Here is a 23,121-nt window from a genome sequence, read left to right as displayed (position 1 = left end):
TCTGTCAGAAGGACTTTTGCCACCTCTAAGGCCTGATCTGACTTGGCAGGGAAGCCTCTGTCCACCCAGGTCTCAGGCTGAGGATCTCCGGTCTACATTTTAGTGGAGACTAACAACTAGTCAAAAGTCCTTTGGCCCTGGGCAAGTTGAAGAGCCCAAGTGAGGGCAACAAGTTCTGTCTTTTGGGCAGAAGTTCCAAGTGGGAGCCCTTTTGATCCAGTGACCTGGGCTGGGCTAACTACAGGGTGATCTGCCCTCCTAATGCCTTCCCTTATGGAACTGCTGCCATCAGTGAACCCCGTGCCAGCCAGCCCTGTAATGGTTGTCCCGCAGATCAGGATGCTGACGTGATTCCAGGCGACGGTTTGTTCACACTCAGGTTCTATCTGTTGGGTAACTGGGAGGAGGGTGGCTGGGTTTAAAACAGTACAAGACCGGAGACAGACATCTGGAATTTTGGTAAGAATGGCCTGAGATATTGTGAGTCTTTCTCTAGTCATCCACAAATGTCCTTTGAGTAATAACAGAGCCTCACAGCCTTTTAATTCCCGAGGTTATCTTAGAAGCTTCTTGGACTAAGAGTGCCATAGCAGATGGTTCTCACAGGCAGCTGGGCTAGCACTGTGTCACCCCATCTAGTGACAACTACTAGAAACCGTAGGCAATGGGTCGGTTTTCCTGGCCCAGGTGCTGAGTTAGCTACTCTTTGTTTTTCAGCCTCAAAGAGAGACAGTTAGTTAGGTCCAGACTTCCTAAGGGTGAGGTCCACCGCAGGGCCCGTTTGAAGGATCTAAAAGTCTCTTGAGTGCTGCTATGAATTTTAAGGGTTGAGTTGCCTTATATAAGAGCTGGCTATGACTCCAAAATGAGCTATGTGTCTGTGCCAGAAGCCTGTCATTTCCAAGAAAGCCCTCAGCTGTTCAGACCCTGGAAGACCCGGATAGCAAATTGCTTCTGTTCTCCTTGGGGGCCACTGTCTTTGTCCTGGAGTTAAACTGTACCCCAGATATGCTACATGCTATTGAGAAACATGGGCTTAGATACCTTGTAATCTCTTTTTGCTGGAAAATTGAGAATCTAAATGGTGTTTTTATCAGATAATCCCACAGTGAGGGCACAAATGAGGAGGTTATCTATGTACTGTAAAAGGTCTCCCTTTTTGTCTTTTTTTTTTCTATGTAGCCCAGGCTGGTCTTGAACTTACAGCGATCCTCCTGCCCCAGCCTCCCGAGGCTGGGATTACAGGCATGAGCCACTATACCCTGCAAGTCTCCCTTTTTGAATTTTAAATATTTTAGGTCTTAACTAAGGCCCATGCAACTAGGTGGGGGCCGTCTCTAAAGTTCTGAGCCAAGACAGTCCAAGTATACTGTTGACGAGGTCCTGTTTGGAGTCTCTCCATTCAAAAGTGAACAAATACCAGAGCTAAGATGCACAGGGTAGAAAAGAACGTATTTCTGGAGCTGAGGACAGAAAACCATTTAGTGTCTCCTGTGTCTGTGCTGAGAGGGTGTGTGAGTCTGCTACTAATGGATTAATAGGTGTCACTGCCTCATGGATGGCTCTGAGATCTTATTCTAGGCAATGGCTTGACTATTGGTAAATAGTGGCTTGACTATTGGTAAAACAGGTATATTGCACAAGGACTGGCATAGCACCAGGAACCTTGTAGCCAAAACTTATAAATTTTTTTATAAGTTTATAAAGTTTTTATAAGTTTGTAAACTTATAAATCTTTTTATAAGTTTATAAAACTTATAAATGATGGGCTTTAACCTGCTCTAGCTTCTTTGTTAAGGTAATACTGTTTCCTGGGAGGATATCAATTAGGGTCCTTTAGATGACTCAGAATTAGGGTCTTCTAGCTGATTTAGAATACTCAGCTTGGGGGACATCACATCATGCTTGGGGATCAATTTCTGGTAAAGACATCAGGCCCTGGGGGGTCAAGATAGAGGGTTCCTAGCAACTAGCACATGGGTTTCTAGAGTTAGAGTGGCCTTGAGGAGGAAGAGGATTTACTGGTATGGACACCCTCGCACCATCATAAAGGCAGCTTGGGAAAGGAAATCTCCCGTATGGCAATTCAGAGTGGGGGTAACAAAGCTGTCCTGTTAGCTCTTTAAGGCCCAACAACTTTAGAATGGGATGAAAGCTCACCCAATAAGAAACTAGAATCAGACGAGCTGCCCCAGCACGGCAGAGTAACACGTTTGCATGTTACCTCTGGACTTACTGACCTGAGCTCGCCATAGTTCACAGCTGGGGCATTTCTGATTGTACACCTGCTAAGATGGCCTTGATGGATAACTTTCATTTGACTTCTCGACCTCCTGTGTTATACTCCCACTGCGGCAGACAGCTACAGGCAGGGATCAGGACCTGGGCGAGAACCAGGTGCTTGGGCCAGAGCTGCCTACTGAGCTGCTGCTTTTCACCACTTCTTTTTGGTGTGAAAATTGCCTCTATTGAAACAACTATAGGGCGGGGCATCAGCGGCACAGCACTAGCCTGGCAAACACAAGGTCCTGAGTTCGATTGCCGGTACCAAAAACCAACTACAAATTATTCTTTTTTGCAGTCGTGAGTTCAATCCCTGGTACCGATAAAAATGAAAAAGACCAAAAAAAAAAAAATTAAAAAAAAAAAATTATTCTTTTTTGTTGCTGTTGTCTTTTGTTTTGGGTACTAGGGATTGAACTCACAGTCTCGCACTTCTAAGTCAGGCGCTTATGCTGCTGAGCTAAATCCCCGGCCCTGTTGTTGTCTTTTGGAGACAAGGTCTCGCTATGCAGTTCAGGCTGGACCTGAGCTCACTTTGCAGCCCAGGCTGGTCTCGAATTTGCAATGATCCTTGTGCCTCAGCCTCTCAAGTGCCGGGATTACAGGTGGGCCACCATGCCTAGCTCAATTATTCTTTCTTTTCTGCAGGGGGAAGCACTGTCCTTCTTAACTATTTTTCCCTGAGTTACTCAACACTCAAAAAACAAACAAAAATCTCAAAGAATCTGAATACCTTGATAGAAAAAATGGGGTTGGGGTCAGGGACAAGAAGGAACCAGGATCATCCCTGAGAGAGGAAGGAAAGAAAGGAACCCAGCAAAAGCACCCACTTGGCATGACCCGCGAGCAGCTGCTGCACCGCACAAGCTCTCAAGCAGCCGTTTTGGTCTGTGGGTACAGGGCGAGCTGCCAACTGTACTCCACAGAGAAAAGTGATAACTTCAGGTGGACTGGGTCCACGCTTCTGGTTCCCAAGCATCAGCAGCTATGCCCAAGCAGTGACCCTGCCCTGCTGGACGCCAGCTCTGTCTGTTTGACTCATCGCCCTCAAGATGCATGGAGCCACAGCTGCTGGAATCTGCATACTGTGAAGACCATCAACAAAGTAAATCCAACCAATCAGCAGGAACCTTCTCGCTCCCTGCAAAGGCTAACATCTTTTCCCCCGACAATCTGGTCATCTCCAAGTGGCAATCCGGTCAGTTGCCTGTCCTGGGAACCTGTCTAGGTACCTCACAAAGGGGACAAGAGGGAGTCTCCCCGAGACAGCAAGGAGTTATCTTCCTTTTTGGGTTGCTTCTGAGCCTCTGTCTGGTGGCTGGCGACACCTGTCAATATCTCCCAGTGTCCGCTTACTGCCAGTCTGGCTCTCACCAAAAATGTTACTGTGCAATGGAAGTTGTGTGTGACTGTCAAGCGCCAAGAGTACACTTGGTAGCCAGTGGTGAACGGCTACCCTGATGGAAGAGCAGGGAAAGTTGTCCCGAAGTGTTTAGAAGAGAGGAATTCAAATGTACTCACCACAAAGAAATGACAAAAGTTTAAAGGGTTGCATTTGCTAACTCCTGAGTTCACCCTACCCCAGTCTCTCTTGGCCTGAACACACTGCTGATCATAGAGAGGCTGGGCCGTGAAGCATTCAGAAGACTGGGAAAAGAAAATCTATAATCAACTACTGTGAACAATTGTTTAAGGACTGTGATTTTCAGACTTTTTCTCTAGAGGAGTATAATTTCTAGGGGCTGGGGGCTTAGCTCAGTGGCATAGTATCTGCCTGGCAAATGTATAGTACTCAGTTTGATTCCTGGTACTCTCCCTCAAAAAAAAAAAAAAAAGAGTATAATTGCTGGTATGAAAACTCACGTTTTGTCTTCAAGAGATAAAAGACAGTTTTTCAATTCCATTGGAAATTATACATTGCAGGGATTATACATTATACATTGCAGGGAACGCATTCATTCCTTTCATTAAATGAAATGTGAAATATGCTGCTTTCATTTTGAAGACTGGCATTTTAAAGACATTTTAGAATAGACGGAAAAGATACTAGTGAGAGCTGATGCTAGAAATACGAGTTTTCCTTATTAGTGATCCAATGTGTGTTCACATGTGTGAGTGATATTGGGTCACTCATGTTTCTTTCCTTCCTTCCTTCTTTCCTTCCTTCCCTCTTCCCATGCTTCTTTATAGATTTTTTGAAATGGGGTCTTGTACTAACATAGGCTAGTGGAAGTAGTGTAGTGCACCCAGGTGCAAAGTCCTATAAAAAGGGGTCTATAGAGCTGAATGTTTTAAGTGTTTGAACGTATTTTGTTTCATCAAAGAACTATATCAATGCAATAACACATACTGAAGCATAAAAGTGGTTATTGTGTAATATGATTTGATCCAAAAGCTTAGGATATTGTTTATCAGTTGTATCAAAAATTAGTTCTATAACACTATTGAGGTGTTAAGAGTTTAATTATGATACATTCCAAAAAACATAATCTTTGCATTTTTTTTTGGTATATATCAAAAGAGGTTCAACTTGGAACATAAACGCAATTAGCTATATAGCATGAAGGTGTTCTGTATTTTCAGTGGCACTAAATCTTTACTGCTTGGGATAACACACAGCAAAATGACACCAACTTGGCAGTAGGAAAGACATCTAGAACCATGGTAAAAGAATAACTGCTTTCTAAGAATAGCAAATATGTAAATAGTATTATCAGCTGGCTTCTGTATCGACCTCGTACTTGGAAACCTCATCCTTGCTTTCTCCAGCAGCAAAGAGCAGATGTCTGCCCACTGCAACACTGATATTGGTAATGGTCTGGATTCCATGCGGTGGATCCCAAGATAGAGCCCAGGTTCTTGTGTATAATGAGCAAAGAATTTCTAGTGTACACTCAGTGGTAAAAGCAAAGCAGTTACTTTTATTGAAGACCATGGGGTCATGGAAAATGTGCTGGGGCACTTCTGTGTCGACCAAAAGGTTGCATGAACAGAGAGTGGTGCCAGGAGGACAGGGAAGTAAAAAGCACGCCGATAAATCGGGCTTTTGAATTTGAAAGGATGTGCACTCCAGCCTGGGTTCTCTTCTTTGGGCCTATGTAAAATTGACAGAAATGATGGACAGGGTTCCATGCTGAGTAATTCCAGGATTTTGCAACAAACATGTATCCTATAGTTCACTCTGATTGAATCACATGTATGGGATGCAGTCCATGTTTATAAACCTTTAACAAGTTTAGGGTGGGGGAAAGGTTACACACACATGCTCAGAGATGTCTTAGGTCTTTGCTGTTTTTGTTTTTGCTTCTCTTAGAACGGTGGAAGGAGGACTAGCCCTGGGTGTGGCCCAAACTCAAGGGTCTGGAGGGGAGTGGCCTCCTAGCTGCCCCTGCACCACCGTACCAGTCTCCTCCTCTGTTGGGAACTGTTGTATTTGGATCCCATTACTTATCAACTCCCTTGTGAGTATCACTTTGAAGTTGTGTAATTCAGTTTTAGAAATTGTATCTGCTTTGGCAAACACCAACTGTTCAGGTTCTTCATAAGTAAGAGGTGGGATGTCTTTAAAGAATGGTACACGTGGATATGAGAATCATGGGAGCTGGAGAGGGAGGGCTTGATCTTCAGTTCTCCTTGGAAACAGGCCTCAAACTGAGTGTTTATGAAGTCTGTGTAGGTTGGTAGCTTTCTTCTTTCTTTATTTGGTCACCAAATCCCACTGAATTCACAATGGTCAATTTTAACCAAACATTACTTTCCTAGAGTATGTCTGATTGTTAAGTCTGAGATCTGGCCCAAAATGTGAGCTTTCCTGTTCTTCAAAATTAGCATTAAAAATATATGAATCAGTGTTGATTTCCCAATTCTAGTGTCTCCTCTCAGGGAATATTAAAGCAGAATCATTGATGAATGGATTTATTGGCCTGTAGGTTTTGAGATCAGGCAAACTCTCAAAACCAACATGATCACACACAGTCAAGGACTGGCTAGATTTTCTTTCTCTCCGTTCACCACTGGGTACCAGTGAGGGCACAGTGAAATTTCTGATGCTACGTGAGACTAAAAGAATCCAGTGCTGCCCATCCTTGAAATTGCCCAGGGCTTGGGTGGACACTCAGTGATGCAGCAGTCTCCCCTTCTAGGTCAAAGTTTTTATCAGATTGAGATAAGGTCCTTCACTGCCTATATTCTTCAGGGATTTTTTTAAAAAATCATGAACGGATGTTGGATTTTGTCATAGACTTTTTCTGCCTCTATAGAGATGATCATGTGGGTTTTTTTCTCGCTTTTTTAATGTGATGAATTACATTTATTGATTTGCAACTGTTGAGCCACCTTGCACCCCTGCGATGAATTCTGCTTGGTCCTGACGTGTGATCTCTTGATGACATGCTGCACCCTGTTCGCCAGGATCTTGCTGAGGAGTTTTTCATCTATATTCAGGAAAGAGATGGGCCTTTCGTTCTCTTCTTTGGTAGGATCCTTGGTCTGCTTTTGGAATCAGGGTAATGCTTGCTTCCAGGAATGACTTTATAAGCACTGCTTCCTTTTCAATTTCATTAAAGAATCTGAGGAGTATTGGCCTTAGACCTCCCTGAAGTTCTTGTATAATTCAGCAGTAATCTATCGGGACCCAGGCTTTTCTTAATTGGTAGAGTTTTATTAGTTATTGCTTCTTTGGATTATTCAGTTTTTGTATCTTCTTAATTTTTTACATTTCTTCTGAATTCTCCAATTTATTGGTGTATAGTATTGTTAGGTAGTTGCCAATACTCGTTGATCTTGGCAGTGTCTCCTATGATTTCGTGTTTTCCATTTCTAATTGTACTGACTTGGGCCCTTTCATTCTTTCCTTTTTTCAGGAATCAAATTCATGTTCTCACACTTGCCAGGGAGGCACTGTGTTGCTGAGCTATATCCCTGGCTTCTCTCTCTCATATTGGCTAAGGGTTTGTTTATTCTGTTTATTCTTGCAAAGAAACAACTCTTCAAGTCATTATTTTTTGTGCATGTGGTTTTTTTTAAAATACCAACTTCATTGGTTTCTGCTTTGATCTTTATAATTTCTTCCCTTGCACTAGCTTTGGATTTGGACTGTTCTTGTTTTTCTAGGACCTTGAAATGCTCCATCAGGTTATTTGAGCTCCGTTTTTCTAATGTGGGCATCCACAGCTATCAGCTTCCCCCGGGACTGCTTTCATTGTGTCCTACGGGATACCATAAATTCTGGTATGTTGTAATGACATTATTGTTTATCTCTGGGAACTGTCTCTTTATTTCTTCTGGAACCTAGTTATTATTCAAGAGCGTATTGTTTAATTTCTTTTTTTTAACAGCAAAATATATTTACTAAAAGAACGCTTCTGTCTGAAGACAGAAGGGGTCCTGAGAAGCTGGCCCAACTGTTTAATTTCTGTGATTGCTTTTGCCACTGATTTCTACTTTCATTGGTTATGACCTGATAATATACATGGTGTAATTCTGATTCTTTTGCATTTGCTTACGCATTCTTTTTTGTCTAGTATGTGGTCTGTTTTAGAGACAGGTTCATGTGCTGCTGAGAAGCATGTGTATTTATTGTTGAGTTGAATACTCTAGAGACACCTACTAAGTCCATTTGTTCCAAAGTTTGGTACAACTCTGGAATTTCTGTGTAAATATTTTTTAAATCTAGTTGATCTATTTGTGACAGTGAGATATTGAGTTTCTCCGCTAAAATGATGTTGACATTTATCTTATCTTTTATATCCAGTAGTGTTTGTCTTACAAAACTGGGTGTGCCATTGTTGGATCATGCATGTTTACAATTGCTGACTCTTTATGCTGAATTGCTCCCTTAGTCAATATGTTGTGATTCCTTAAAGTCTGAAAATAGGATGGCTATTCTTGCTTTTTTTCTAGTTCCCATTACATGGAATATTGCTTTTCTATCTTTGGCTTTTAGTCTATGAATTTCTTTTCAGACTACACAGTTCAGGGTGCCCCTGAACTTACTGTGTAGCCCAGGCTGGCCTCAAACTCATGGTGATCCTCTTGCCTCAGCCTCCTGAGTGCTGGGATTAGAGGTGTGTGCTACCAGCCTGACTCTGCTATCTTTTTATTATTTTTTTTTTGTTTTGTTTTTTTCCTCAGTTTTCCTTTCCGGTCTTATTTTTTTTTTTTTTTATTATTGTAGTGGTTTTTAAAAATGATACCTATTATTTTTTAAAGACATTGCTCTAGGGATTACAATATGCATAGCTAGTTGTTCATAGCCTATGTTGTGTCAACTAATATAACACGTAGAAACTTTCCAAAAATAGTCCCTTCACTCCAATTTGAAATTTACATGACAGCTATCCTACTAAATTTGGGAACATTGGAAACCCCAGCCCACCCTGCCCTACTTTTTGCTTTAAACTTCCATTAGCATTTCTTTCCAAACCTGACGCAGGTGACAGACTCTTAGTTTTCCTTCATCTGAGCAGGGTTTCACTAAGTTACCCAGGGTGAGCTTCATCGTTTGACCCTCCTGCCTCAGCCTCCCAAGAGCTGGGTGAGTGCCCCATAACCCGCTGCCTACTTTTCTCCTGTGCTTGAGCTGGTCTCCGTTGTTTTGTTCGTCATAGAAAGGGCTAGTGTGTGTGACTACCCTGGAAGCCAAGTGAAAGGGATTAAGGGCAGCAATGGGAACAATCGAAAGAACCAGGATGGGCGAGCACGTGTGAGAGCAGGGAATCAGGAGGGACAGACCGCAGTGGTACAGACATGAAGTGAGCTCAGGAAGGACGGGCCAGAAAACAGAAGGCTGCCAGAGTGGGCCGGCACTGTTGGGACCAGGATGGAGCTCAGGGTGTGCCCTCCTAGCAAGGAGGGCGGAAACAGGTAAAGGTCAAGAACACACAGGATGAGGTGCGGGATTACTCATCCTACTGAGCAAAAGTCCCTGCGGCTGGGGGCTGAGTCCGGAGAGTTCACTGGCTACAACCAGGCGTGCTGCTGAAGCCCACAGCAGACCCAAAAGAGGCATCCCATGAATGTGAAAGTGGAGGCTGACGGTTTGAAGACCACCACGGTGAACCAGGAAAACAGTGAGGGCGTGTCTGGCTCTCATGTTCATGGCCAGGTGAGAAATGAGAAATGAAGAGCCTCCGTCTAAGAGACAGAACCCCTGGTGGGGGCAGGTGAGCTCTGGGGAAGCCAGGCCTCCATGCAGGATGAGGAGATGGAGAAGGCAGCAGGGATATATCTGAGAGAGGACAGTCGTCTCTGGACATGGAAGGGACTTCCAGGGGACAGGAGCGGGACAGCCTTCGTGGGAGGGTGAGCAGGTGGGCCGTGCAGGTGGAGGGCACTGCAGGTGTCTGGGACCAGAGCCTTGGACAAGGAGGACGGCGGCAGTGCTGGGGGAAGCTTGTCTCAAGGTTCTCAGAACCAGGTTTTAGGGTTTTCTGTGTCGACATAGACAGATGCCCTGGTGAAAGTTCAGGTCCTCATAAGAGCTTTTTTTACAACCTGTTTAGCAATCTGTTAAATATAACCTTGGTACAAGGTGATTCACCTCAGCGGATCCAACTTGGCTTGGCCTAAACCAGGGCAGAGGTGACTATTGCTCCCGGAGCATGAACAGGGGCTGAAAACATCCAGCTCTGAGCAGGAGAAAACAACTTTGACCTGGGCTGCAGCCTCCTTGGAGTTCAGTTCCAGCGGGGGGCACTGGCGGGCTCTAGGACCAAAGGCAGGCTTTTATCATCTCTCCAGACTGCATTCCTGAGAGTAAGCAGTTTACATTTTTCCTGTTTTCACTTCTGACTCCAAGACCTGGAACCAGGGGTCGAAGTATAGTTCAGTGAGAACTGCTTTCCTAGCATGCTCTGGGCTCTGGGAGCTATCCTTAGCTCCAAAGAAAGAAAGGAAGACAAGACAAGACAAAAGGAAAAAATTACCAAGACTTAGCATTTAGTAGACATTCAGTTTAAAATTTTTTTTATCTATTAAGAGTGTTTTATTAAGTAAAGAGCAATTGAGATTTTATAACAGCACACACAGTTTCAAGAGAAATATTAAAATAATGTCTTAAAATTCCATTTCACATGACAATAATAGAAAACCTTAGTTATGAGATGGGAAAAGACTTGGTAGGTACTTGGAAAACAGAAATTAGTTTTTTTTCTTTTTCTTTTTTGAGACAGGGTCTCACTATGCAGTTCAGGCTGGTTTTGAGCTCACTTTGTAGCCCAGGCTGGTCTCAAACTTGCAACAATCCTCCTACCTCAGCCTCCCGAGTGCTGGGATTACAGGCGTGAGCCACCACGCCCCACTTAGTTTGTTTTTCTTGCATGGCAAAACTCCTACAGTGACTTTTTTTCCCCACTTACCACTGTTTCTAATTTCAGACATTGGCAAGCTTATACTTGAACCCTGTGAATATAATACGACAAAGAAATGTGCATGATATATAGAGTCTTCATTTTCCAAATAAACTACTTAAAAATAAACTCCATGAGAACAAAATTCTAGACTTTTTCTAGAGAGATGAAATCAAGTAGATTAATGTTATATAGAATATATAAAAATAAACATAAAACATTTGCGAAACATAACAAAATGAAACACAAATTATAAGAGAAATAAGAATGAATTCTAGATTCTGATGAAATATAAATATGAACCTTTTCTCCCAAAAGAATTACGTGAAGGCAAAATTCTCAATTTTAACTGACAATTTTAACTCTCCCTAATTAACCAGATTCAACATCTCTTTATTTTCTCTCTAAATTAATGGGAAAATTCAAGAGAAAGAAAATGCTATCATGTAGTTTACTGTGTCAAAAACATGTTCACAACTGATTCTGGGGAAATTCTGCTCTTTTTATATAAAGTGAAGATATCATAAACTTTTAGGCTTTTTAACTTTAGGGGAATAGACTTAACCCATCCACGGCATCTGAAGGATGTATCAGCTTGTCCACATTGTACAATGGTACCACGAATCACATGACTAGTAAGATTTTCTACCCTTCACCAGCTACTAACACTCTCAGTAGTAAATTTAGGGCTTTTTCTAAACAAAAGGTCAACGAAGTGTTCTGTACAAATCCTATTTTTAGTTTCATCTCATTTTTCTTGTTTGTTTACTCTATATCTTGATTTTACTGACCTACATTGTTTTTTAACTGAATGAATTTCTATAAGCCAGTTTATATCCTTTCTGGATCAAGGATAGTTAAAGAAAGTCTATGAAGCAGATGATGACTGAGAAAGCCAACACTATCAAACCAAGTATAAATAAAAGGTATTCTAGGAAGAGAAGAAAACCATCAGCAAGCCACTTTCTGTATCTCACCTAAAGCCGTATGTAATAAATTACAATAAACATTTAAAGGCAAAAGCGTCATTACACAATAAAAATGTTTTAAAAGTCTCTTCGACTTTGAATCTACTTTGTGATATGTTTAAAAGCCCTGGTGGTTCTTTCTGCTAACCATACTCTGATGCAGGAGTGCAGCCAGCAAAGTTGAGAAAAAGCCAAGAAGAGAATTTGAATCTCCACAACAGTCCTTTAACTAACACATAAAGAAAATAACCTAATCATTGGAACAAGAAAATAAAAAGCATGGAAGGGTAGAGAAGCATTAAATGTGAACGCACAAATTTGTCTTTGCTCTGGAACAAGAAATCAGCCTAGATCCTGAGGGTAGCGTAAAGCAGACTGGATGGTTCCACAGTATCAGTCAGTGAGTAAGAAGAAGCCAAGAAACAGGCAAAAGACTAATTTTAATTACCAGGAAAGCTGCAAGAGAACAAGTGCAGAGCTTGTGGTGGATGGCTCCCAGCCACAGAGTGAAGGGCACCGCACTCATCCCTCAGAGCCAGCTGGACCCCCTGGGGGACTCAGGGAGCAGAGGAGCCAGCCCGGGCTGGCCTTCGCACACATGCAAATAAGGCACCAGCTGGCACAGGTGTGATCCAGGCTCCGCACACTCTCACGTGCAGACACAGACATGCAGCAGTCCCAGACAGTCGGTGGGATTCTTTCCACGGCATACAGGTGCAAGCCACATTCTCTATGATATGAGATACACTGCCAACGCAATGTGCGATAATTTACCTAACAGTCAGTGCCACCAAGCGAAAAGACAGAACTGGAGAAGGAGTCCCAGACTGCCAGGAAGGGTATAGAAGGGAGACTGGCAGAACGATGGCACTAAAGCTGCCACACTGTGGCTTTACGGTCTGGGCTGTTTTCCAATTACTGCCACTGTGATATAAAAATTGACAAAGGAGAGAGAGAGAGAGAGACAGAGAGAGAGAGAGAGAGAGACAGAGAGAGACAGAGAGAGACAGAGAGAGAGACAGAGAGAGACAGAGAGAGACAGAGAGAGACAGAGAGAGACAGAGAGAGACAGAGAGAGACAGAGAGAGAGAGACACAGGCAGGAACAGAAAAAGAACAGAAACAGAGAGAGATTCTGTCTGAGAATAAATAGGCAATGTTTTTACCTTTAGCACTGACAGGATCGATCAATACCAAAATCTGGAAGAAATAAAACAGTCCCAACCTAATAGTCCTTAGTGTACAGACAAAAGAGAGGCGCGTCCCTGCTAGGACCCAGGAAAATTCTCCAAAGTGCTCAAGCCTGCCCTGCGGAGCGCCCCTGCGACCTGCGGTGGCCAAACACCAACCCGGAGGGGCTGCAGAGCCGGAGCTCGGCCAGGGGCCTTGGGAGCCGTGGCTGGCGAGGCAGGTGAGCGGGGAGACGGAGGAAACCTGCCAGGAGTCAGTCGCCCAGGCTCTTAAACCCCAGGACCTGCTAAATGAACCTTGGGGGCGCGAGGCTGTGAGGTGCTGGGCGAGGGCGACAGCCTTTTTTTTCTTTTTTGTCTTTTTGAGATAGGGTGTTGCTATGCAGCTCAGGCTGGCCTTGAGCTCACTTTGTAGCCCCGGCTGGTCTCGAACCTCCAATAATCCTCCTGCCTCAGCCTCCCGAGTGCTGGGGTTACAGGCATGCACCACTGTGCCCAGTTTATTCACGGCTTTTATATAGTTTATTTGCTCATTCATTATTTAGGTGATACTTATCTGTGTGTCTGCGTGTGTGTGATGCTGGAGGTTAAACCGAATCACGGACTTTGTGCATGCTAGACAACCACACTGCCACTGTGCCCCACTCCAGCTCTTTACACTGATTTTAAACCCTCGAGTTGTATCACAAACATTGCACCGTGTCATTAAAAATGTTTAAACACTCTCTTTAAAGGCTGCATAATATTCCTTCATAAAGATATTAACTATTTCTTTACTTAATTTTTTAAAATTACAAAAATACCATAATAAACATACACTCCTAAGCACTTGTATACCTTTGATGATTGCAGACTTGTGGAGTTAATGGTTCAAAAAATAAAAACCAAAAAGCAAAACCACAAACTAAGCATTTCAAGGCTTTGGAAACATTGCCAGTTTGTTATCCAGAAAAAAAAGCATTCATGTCACATCAGAAGAGTATGGGAATGCATCTCCTTATAATTTCATCAGCACTGAATATCATAGTTCCTTATGCTAATGTGTTGCTGGAAAACCATGCAGCTCGGCATGGTGGTGCCTGACTACAATCCCAGCACAGAGAGCCTGGGGCAGGAGGACTGAAGTTCAAGCCTGGATAACATGGTGAGACCTTGTCTCAAAATAAAAAGATAAAACAGGGCTGAGAATGCAGTTCAGCAGAAAAGCCCCACATTCAAACCCTAGTACCACTCCTCATGAAGAAAACGCCATCCTGTTATTCTTTCAATTAATATTCATTTGATTACTTGTGATGCAGAACACTTTTCTGTATGTCTAATAGCTAATGTTTTCTCTTTTAAAAACTAGTAATTACTTTTCTCTTTCAACTATAATAGTAATGATGATAATATCCTCATTCGTTTGCTCGGCAAATATTTATTAAGCATTCATCACACGCTTAACGCTGTGCTTTGTTTTGCTTCATTTGCAGTCCCTGGGAAGAAGGCCAGGGTGCTGGACATGCTAGGCAAACGCTGCACCTCTGAGCCAGAGCTGAACACCTCTGAATCCTGCGGACCCAGAAGTGATCCTCATGGTGCTTACATTCTAGCGGAGGAGGAGGGAGGACAGTAAGCAAAATGAAGAAGCAAAGAGTCAAGGTGTCAGAGTAGAAAGTACCGTGGAGAAAAATGAAGCAGGGATGGTGAGGTTAAGACACAGAGAGAATGGGACGAACAATCAGAGAGCTCCAGGAAGGAGGCACACGGGAAGCGTGTCCGTGTAGTCAGAGGCCTGGTGACCTGAATGGAGAAAGCTATGGAGCGGATGGCGTCCGAGGGCCAGTGGAGAGAATTCAGGTAGAGCAGGGCCCCAGACCATGACCTCATGTAATCCATCATCCACATTGGGAGACTCAGTTTATTAGTTATTTCTGAGACTGGTCTCAGACTTCTGGGCTCCAGTGATCCTCCTGCCTGAGCCTTCCGAGTGCTGGGGCTAGCGGCGTGCCTCTTCCTGGCCAGCTTCCTTGGGAGACTTTACAGGGAAAGGTAGGAGAAGGAGACATGCATAGTTACCCGAGGTCACTACGGACAAACCATCCTGGACAAAGCAGGGCGTGTAATCGTACTACTTACATGCCATTGCGAAGTCTCGTGCTTTTGGAAGTTTCTGAGCAGAGAAGCAACAGATCTGACTGAGCTCACTCTGCTAAGCTGGCAGTAGGTCAGAAGGGATCAGGGGAAGAATGTGCAGGAAAGGACCTCTTAAGCAGCCAACAGAATCTGTGCAAGAAGCCAGTCTCTAGTTATGTTGAAATTATGGCCCAGGATTTATGGGCAGGTTGGATTAAGGCTCTGGGGAGAAAGAACAAAAACAAACAAGCAAAAATGGAGTTGCCATTTATTGAACTCTTTAGACAGAGAAGGTTTGGAGGGGCAATTAAGCACAGGTCAAATTTGGACATGTTAAGTTTGAGTTGTGTATTACGTAATCAAAGGCGGCTGTATGAAGCAGGCAGGCAGTGTGTGAGTCTGGAGTCCAGCTGTCTGTTTTTATTGGATGATTGCCGATGTAGAGGTGATACTTAAAACCGTGAGACCGGGTATTCAAAAAAGGAAGAGAATCAAGCACCAGGTCTGAGCACTGAACACAAGAGGTGGGGCAGATGACAGAGGAGCTGGTGAAGTCAGGTAGGAGGAAGCCTGGGAACAGTCATCAGGGTCAGAAACGTGCAGCTCACTAGGGGCCTGGGACTGTTTGAGTGAAAGGTGGGGATGAAAGTTTATGTGGATCGGGGTCCAGAGAAAATAGGAAGGAAAAGAGTTGGAAGTAGCAAGTATATAGTCATCTTTGGAGGAGTTTTGCTGTAAAGGAGAAATGAGGCAGTAGCTGTACAGATGAAGAGACTGAGGTTTAGGAAGAAAATAAAAGGCTGAAGGTCACGTAGGGGGACAGTGACAGACTCAGGGATGTTTGCCTCCAAAGCCTGGACTGTTTGCTTTAACTGGAGCACTAATGGGCATTTTAAAACTTAGTGCGTAAGATGAAGATGTGATATGTAGCCATTCCACGAGACAAATGTAATTTATGTGTCACAAATACTAATGGAAAGTTTTTTAATGGCGCATACAGGAAGATAACTTTGCTCAGTGTTTTTGAATCTTATTTTTCCAAACTCTGTTAATTTTAAGATTTTCTGGGTATTGATTTCTTTAAAAGTTCATAACAAAATTTATTTATTTTATCTTATCTTTAGCTCCCATAAGAGATACTATAAACTGTAAAAAGCAATTTTCAAAAGTAGTTTATTTGGATTTAATCAAATATCCACTTTGATGTGTGTTGCCTAGTTGGTCTCTGAGCTAGGAGAAATATAATCATTTGTGTACTTGTTTACTTAGATACACATCATCTCTTAGCTGGGTATGGAGGCACACACTTCTAATCCCAGCACTCAAGAGGCCAAGGCAGGAGGATCACAGCATAGAGAGACATTGCACAGAGAGACATTGTTTTAAAAAAAGTCATATTTTACTGTTACAGAGCCCCCCCCCCAGCAATACAAATTAAATAACATATCTTTACTTTTTATATTTAGAAAAACTTTAAGAGCATTTAATGTTTAGGTGCACAAAAATCAAAACGTCCATGTGTTAAATGTAACATTTCCAAACTGGTTGTGGTGATGCTCACCTGTAATGCCAGCACTAGGAAGGCTGAGGCAGAAGGATCACCAAGAATTTGAGGTCAGTCTGGGCCAGCCTGAACTGCATAGTGAGACCTTGTCTCAACTCCCCTCCCATGCCCCCCAAAAACCCAACCAACCAAACAAAAGAAAACTACAAAAAACACCCCCCCCCCAAATTTCCCTCAAGTTAGAGTTGTAAAGTATTTGGGTGAAGATACATGTTATTACTGTGAAAGTGTTACACTGAGTGGCCCTAGAGAGGAGGAAAAGATGGGTAAGACAGGTGCCTGGCCTCCCGGACCTTACAGTCACCACAGGGACAACTAGTAAGGATGACAAGTGCCAAAGAGCAGAGACGTGAGTCCCTGCTGGTGGGAAGGAAGTCCAAGGTCAGCCCCTGCAGGCAGCGGTGACGGGCAGGCTGGTGGGAGACATCTAGACCAGCTGCAGGCCTGGCAGCAGAAACTAAGCACCAACATTCCCAACCACGGATCACAAAGTATTCTAGGATGTTGTGTGGGGACTAAAGCAACAACCAAAAGTGAGAATCAGTGTGTCTGCACCTCCACATAAATGTGGACAACACAGGAAAAACACTCAGAATGACTAAGCAAAGCTTAGCAGTTTATGGAGCTATTACATCAGTGGTAATTACTTCCAGGAGATGATGTCAACAGCAAGCAGCATGTCAAAACCAGCAGCTTCCCTGCCTAGGGGCAGATTATAGCGCTGGACATGATCAAGAAGTCCTTTGCTGCAGGGCTGTTCTGCAGAATCCACTTGAAAGGACAGTTTGCAGCGTCAAGACTGCAGAAGTAATTTTGAGCTACGTTATCTCTGTGCGCCCAGTACATATCGAGACATAGCTGACACATATTTCCTGACCTCACAGCAATATGCTCTCTTAGCGGCTTCTACCTACCTTTTGCACCACTGTCTTGGCTCTGGGTTCTGCCATCGCAGAGGATACACTGGAATAAAGTGTGCAGGAAGGTCCAGGCTCACAAAGGAGCAATTCTAAACTTTGGGCGATGTTGCTTCTCAGAGCTCACTCTTGTTGACTGGGGGGCATGCAAGCATTCTCTACCTATCTAACTGGTTTGTGTAGTTTTCCTGATTTTCTTTTTACCAGCAAAATGTGACATACTATACATACTACTGTTAAGCCAGCTTAGCAAACAGGAGGCTTTTGTCACATGCTCTAAACAACAACGGTAACAACAAGGAAGCACACAGAGGGGCAGCATTCCAAAGGCTGCCAGGCATAACTCCCACCACTGCAGCCAGATCATCCGTGGCTCCTCAAAGGCAGTAGGCTGCAGGAGCCTCCGTGGCGATCTCTTGCTGCATTTCACCTATGAAATGCTGCATATATCTGCCATTGGGATAGAACATGCAATGTATTTGCTTTTCATCCCAGGTTCTCATCTTAGAGCTCCTAAATGCCCCCCACCCCGGAATTTCCTGAGTATAAAGGGGTTCTTGTGTCACTCACCCTAAACCCTGTGGTCACTTTATACTAATTACTTATGGTGTGGCCTGCAGAAGGGGTAGTCACCAAAAATCCCAAATGACAGAGGATAAGAGGGCTGGAACTTGCAACTCACCCGCTGGCCTCTGGGCTAGGGTGCTGGAGGGCAAGCTCTATAAAGATTCCGCAATGGCATCTGATGAGCTTTTGGAACATGGTGGGTAGGTGAGTGCATCCACATGCGGGGTAGGGGGCCCTTCGCCCGTCTTCACTGGCTGTTCACCTGTAACCTGCTTAACAGGTTGCTTGAGCACACCCCTGACTTTGGGGCATCCTTCTAGTAAATATGGCAGAGTAGGAGGTGCTGGGAGCCTATTGGTCAGAAGTATGGTGGCCTGGATGGGCCACTGGCATTAAAACTGGCATTAAAAGTTGGGGCCATCTCACAGGAACGAAGCCTCAACCCTTCGGGACCTGAGACTATCTCCAGGTAGCTAGCATCAGAATTGGACTGAAGTATTTATTTAGACCCCATTAGCATCTTCTAGAGAGCTGCTCAATGTGTGGGGAGACAGCTACCCCCACTTCTGCTACAGAAATGCTCTTAGTGTGCCAAGAGGGAAAAGCTTGCTTTTTAATATCTATGCATTCCTCTCCAAGGAGTGTGTAACATTTTCTGGATGTGAATACTGTATAATTTGTCCCAGGGTTTCCTCAGGAAATTAGTTTTGAGACCCCTCATATAAAACGGTGTGACATTTGCATATAACCTATGCATTTCCTCCTGTACACTTTAAATCAAATCTAGATGACTTATAATACCCAATACAACGTAAATCTGTTTAAATAGCTATTATAGCCGGGTATGGTGGCTCACGCCTGTAATCCCAGCACTCAGGAAGCTGAGGCAGGAGGATAGTTGCGAGTTTGAGACCAGCCTGGGCTATAACCTGGGCTCAAGGCCAGCCTGAACTGCATAGACCAAAAAAAAAAAAAAAAAAAAAAAAAGCTGTTATACTATATTGCTGAGAAAAAAGCCTATACATGCTCAATCCAGACACAGCCATCACAGGTCTATCTGTGGAGTATGAGACAGGACTATCAGTCTAAGTTTGTTGAATTTAAGGATCTGGAACCTGCAAACTGTGTAACATCCTCCACGTGTACACACATATACGTATCTATACACTGCTGTCATCTACTAGTTGTACGAAGGCAAACAACCTTTTTATTTGAGTGGTATTGGTATGTTAGGAAATGAATGTTAATCTTTATATGGATTTTTCCAGTCCTTGACTAACACATTTTTCAGAAAGTCTTATGAGTACATTTCATGGAAGTTAATTAGTAAGGCGGACTCTGGAAATATTTGTTTTTAAAAACAAGATTATCTGGAAGGGCAGTCCAGGGTTGAGGAGATGCCGAGCACTTTTCTTCTGCAGCAAGCTCTGTTTCAGCGTGGCCTGTCACTGTCACTGACAATCCATGCTGGCAGGAAAGGCTTGCGTGCTTCACAGAGTCGGAGGCACGGCTCTGGTTTGTACTTTGGCATGTGCAGAACAAATGGTATCAGAACACAGTTACTAGGACTTTGGGATTTTCTTCTCTCTTGGTTGAGTCTTTTGATTTGTTTCCAGATCTGAACCTGAAAATACAATTGCTGTTAGGGAAAATTAAATATTTAAGATTATTCTCCTTGAAAAGTCACACTGATAAACATTTCTCCAAACAAGGGACAAGCGATTATTTGAATGGTAATTGAAGACCCTCGTGAGTAGAGATCCACTAGTTTATGATTTTGAATATCTGGGATCATTTTCTTAATTAAAGATAAACCCCAGAATTTAAACTCATTCACAGTTTTCCTGCAGGAAAGAGGAGTAGGCACGAATATCTGGGCAGGGAAAGTTGGCACTGAAGTGGTTACAGTGACACTTCAGTTGTCCAACTCAGTTCATTCCAAATTCATGTTGAAACACTGAAAGCCTGAGAACTGAGCATATTTGGAAAAGTGAATAAGTAGGTCCTGAGGCCCCCAGAATTACAGGGTACTTTTTTCCATATTACTAATATTTGTTGTTCTGTGGAACTGGGACTAGAACCCGGGACTTTGCACATGAGCCTCAAGCACTCTACCGCTGAGCAGCACCCCGACTCCGGAGATGGACCTGGCCTTGCCCCTCTTCATCTGGCTGCTCATGTCCTTAGTGGCACACTCCTTAGAGTCAGCGAAGTGTGTCCTAAGGCCTGTGAAGTGTTCCTAGCAAATTACTGAGCACAAGGAGGGGAACTGTGGAAAATGCAGGCTTTCCAGGCAGGCAGGCAGCAGTGTGGGAGGGTGAAGTTCAGCCAGGGCCGTACTGCGGGGCGGGGCCCTTACACCTTGGAGCCTGATGCTAAGTCCAGATGGTGTCTGGACTGAATGAATGGTAGGACCCCCAAAGGACTCAGAATTGGCTTGGGTCAAAAACAAACCCTCCCCCCACAATCTTGTAGTATGAAAAAATAAGTTTTTGGGGCTGGGGATTTAGCTCAGCAGCACAAGTGCCTGCCTTGCAAGCGTGTGGTTGTGAGTTTGATCCCTGGTATTGGTAAAAAAAAAGAAGAAGAAGAAAAAAATAAGTTTTTTATTTTGCATTTCTTTGTTAATGTGGACAAGTAATTTTTCATGTGCATATTGGAAACTCAACTTCATCTTGTATAAACCGCCTGTTTATGTCCTTAACCAGGTTTCCTATCGCTTGTCTTTTTCTCCACTGGTTACTAAGAACCGTCTGTATATTTGCTATTTTAGCTCATGTCTGCAGTTTGAGCTGCAGATATTTTCCATGTCTTATTGGCCTTTGTCTTTATGGTTCGTTTTTGGCTTTTAAAAGTCATATGAGTAGGCATATCACCTTTTCCTTTATGGCCTTCTATTTTGACATTATTCTCAGATTGGCTCCAAGAGTTATAAAAATACCCACATTTTCCAGGATGTGAGTCTGCTCAGTGGTACAGCACTTGCCTAGCATGCATAATTCTCTGGGTTCCATTCCCAGCAGCACAAAAACAATCATAAAAATATGTTCTCTTCAGGAATATTTATGATTTTACACTTTAAATCTATATTTTACCTTTCTGGATTTTTTCTGGATATATTTGCTAGGATTCAGGTTTTTTTACTTCTTCAAAATGTCTATGTTCTAACATCTTTAACTGAATAATCTCTCTCTCTCTCCCTCTGTCTCTCTCACACACATTTGGAACTGCTACCTTTTATTACATACTGAATTACTGTATTGCCTTGGGTTTTACCTTAAACTGTATTCCACACCACTGACCACTGATTTCTATTCTTATACCAATTACTTCTCTTGCTTAAAGGTGTGCTTTATTATCTGACCAAGCTGTTCCCTACTTAGCATTCTTTTTTTTTTTGGTGCCGGGGATCAGACTCATGACCTCACACTAGCCAGGCAGGCGTTTAAGCCACTGAGCTAAACCCCTGGCCCATAGTTAGCATTTTTTTCAGAACCTTCCTCGATTTTTGTTTGTTTGTTTCCAGTACTGGAGATTGAACCCAGGGCCTCACACATATCAGAACAGTGCTGTAGCACTGAGCTACGTCCCCGTCCTTTTTACTTTGAGACAGGGTCTCACTGAGCTGCCCGGGCTGGCTAGCTATTCTTTCACATTTATTCTTTCAATTATTTTAAGTTCCACTCACCCTTTCACTTTCTGCATCTGGTCTAAGGTCTCTGGTAGAGTCACTCCAAAGCTTTCGGGGAAGAACAGGGTGACGATCCCGATGAAGACAGTCAGACTGCCCATGACAATGTAGGGCAGCAGTTTGTTGTAAGCACCTGCAAACCCCGAACATAAGCACATTGGTTAGACCCGGGGATTCCCTGGACGCCCTCGGGAGCGTTCTGTGAAGGTGGCACACGGTGGGACACGAAAGCGGTTTTAAGTTGGAACTTTCTCCAAAGAACGAATCAGCAGAATATCAGTTTCTTCTCGCAGGTGTCCTTGACCGCGTTTTTATAATCATTTACCCATTTGATTTCCAGTTATCGGAAGATTCTTGCATTCTTGCTTGGCATCTCCCAAGTTACTGCTTAGTCGTGTGTGACGGATGTCCTTGGACGGAAGCCTGTGCCTGGCGGGGCTCACCTCTTAAGGTGGGGGTGGCTGGAGGTGGGGAGCGTCCAGGGGCAGGGCGTTGAGTAGGGTGTCTCAGGACACTAGCTCCAGGGTCACCTCGCTTTTGCCTAAAGCACAGGCTGCAGTGGAAAGTGAGGCCCACAGGGTCCTGAGACACTTAAAACTAATACAGTCAACCCAACTGAAAGCAATAAATGACAAGCGTCAGGTACACAGTGTCCAAGGACTACGCCTGGAATTAGTTCCTGTTTTATTTCATCTTATTAGTACATATTTGCAATTCATGCAATTTATAGTCAACTTGGGGAGTGGTTCTATGTATATAGTACAGCTTGTTTCTTTTTACATCCCCTTCCCATTCCCTCCCCTCTCCTAACACCCCCTCCTGTTTTGTTTGTTTGTTTGGTTTTGTTTTGAGACAAAGTCTCCCTGTGTAGTTCAGGCTGGCATTGAGCTCACTTTGTAGCACAGGCTGGCCTTAAACTTGCAACAATCCTCCTGCCTCAGCCTCCCGAGTGCTGGGATTACAGACACACACCACTCCTATCCCTCTTTTTGTACTTGTTGATATTATTTGTCTTAGTTCATGTTATGGCATATAATGTTTGCACTAACTGGGGTTAGAGTCCTTCACGTGGCACATCCCTATTCCTCTCATTTCCCCTTCCCCTCCTCCTCACCCCTCTCTTCTCCCTGGTCGGCTTCTCTGTTACAAGAGATCTGACCTTTGTACCTTTCTACCCATCCTTTATCACTTTCTTTGTTTGTTCTTTGCCTCCCTCAAACGAGAGATCCTTTTGGTATCTAAAGTTGTGTGTTGAACTTATTTCCCTTAACATTATGTTTTTCAGGTCTTTGTATTTTCCTACAGTGTCTCAGCGTGGTTGGAATTAGTTTCTTTTCACAGAATTTATGTGTGTTCATTTATAATGTAAGGGGAGAATCATTCCACCTCTTTTTTATGTGGAATTACTTGGACAGAGGGGCAATAGATCTTCATCTTCCTCCTCTTCTGAACACAGAGGTTACAAAGGACCCCTGCATA

At 43.6% G+C, this 23,121-nt stretch overlaps 1 protein-coding gene and 1 pseudogene across 2 annotated transcripts in view; both read right to left on the bottom strand.

Moving 5' to 3' along the window:
• Positions 1-5,126: 5,126 nt before the first annotated feature.
• On the bottom strand, positions 5,127-6,674 carry LOC111755365 (septin-10-like; annotated as a pseudogene).
• A 12,455-nt stretch (positions 6,675-19,129) lies between these two features.
• Positions 19,130-23,121, bottom strand: part of Slc22a4 (solute carrier family 22 member 4) — a 49,691-nt gene continuing 45,699 nt past the window's right edge. Inside the window, exons 9-10 of one of the 2 annotated variants that reach the window (XM_023562739.2) lie at positions 21,640-21,775; positions 19,130-19,590 (exon numbers count right to left, since the gene is read on the bottom strand). In XM_023562739.2, the coding sequence (XP_023418507.2) occupies positions 19,500-19,590; positions 21,640-21,775 (227 nt within the window). In that variant the 3' untranslated portion in view covers positions 19,130-19,499. The remainder of the gene's footprint in view (positions 19,591-21,639; positions 21,776-23,121) is intronic. The other variant, XM_063230590.1, reaches the window with a different exon arrangement.

Source organism: Cavia porcellus, unplaced genomic scaffold (assembly GCF_034190915.1).
Source record: "Cavia porcellus strain 051 isolate PalLab524CR breed Dunkin Hartley unplaced genomic scaffold, mCavPor4.1 scaffold_19, whole genome shotgun sequence".
NCBI lineage: Eukaryota > Metazoa > Chordata > Mammalia > Rodentia > Caviidae > Cavia > Cavia porcellus.
The sequence above is the reverse complement of the archived record's forward strand: the minus strand, read 5'-3'. Positions and strand labels throughout refer to the sequence as shown.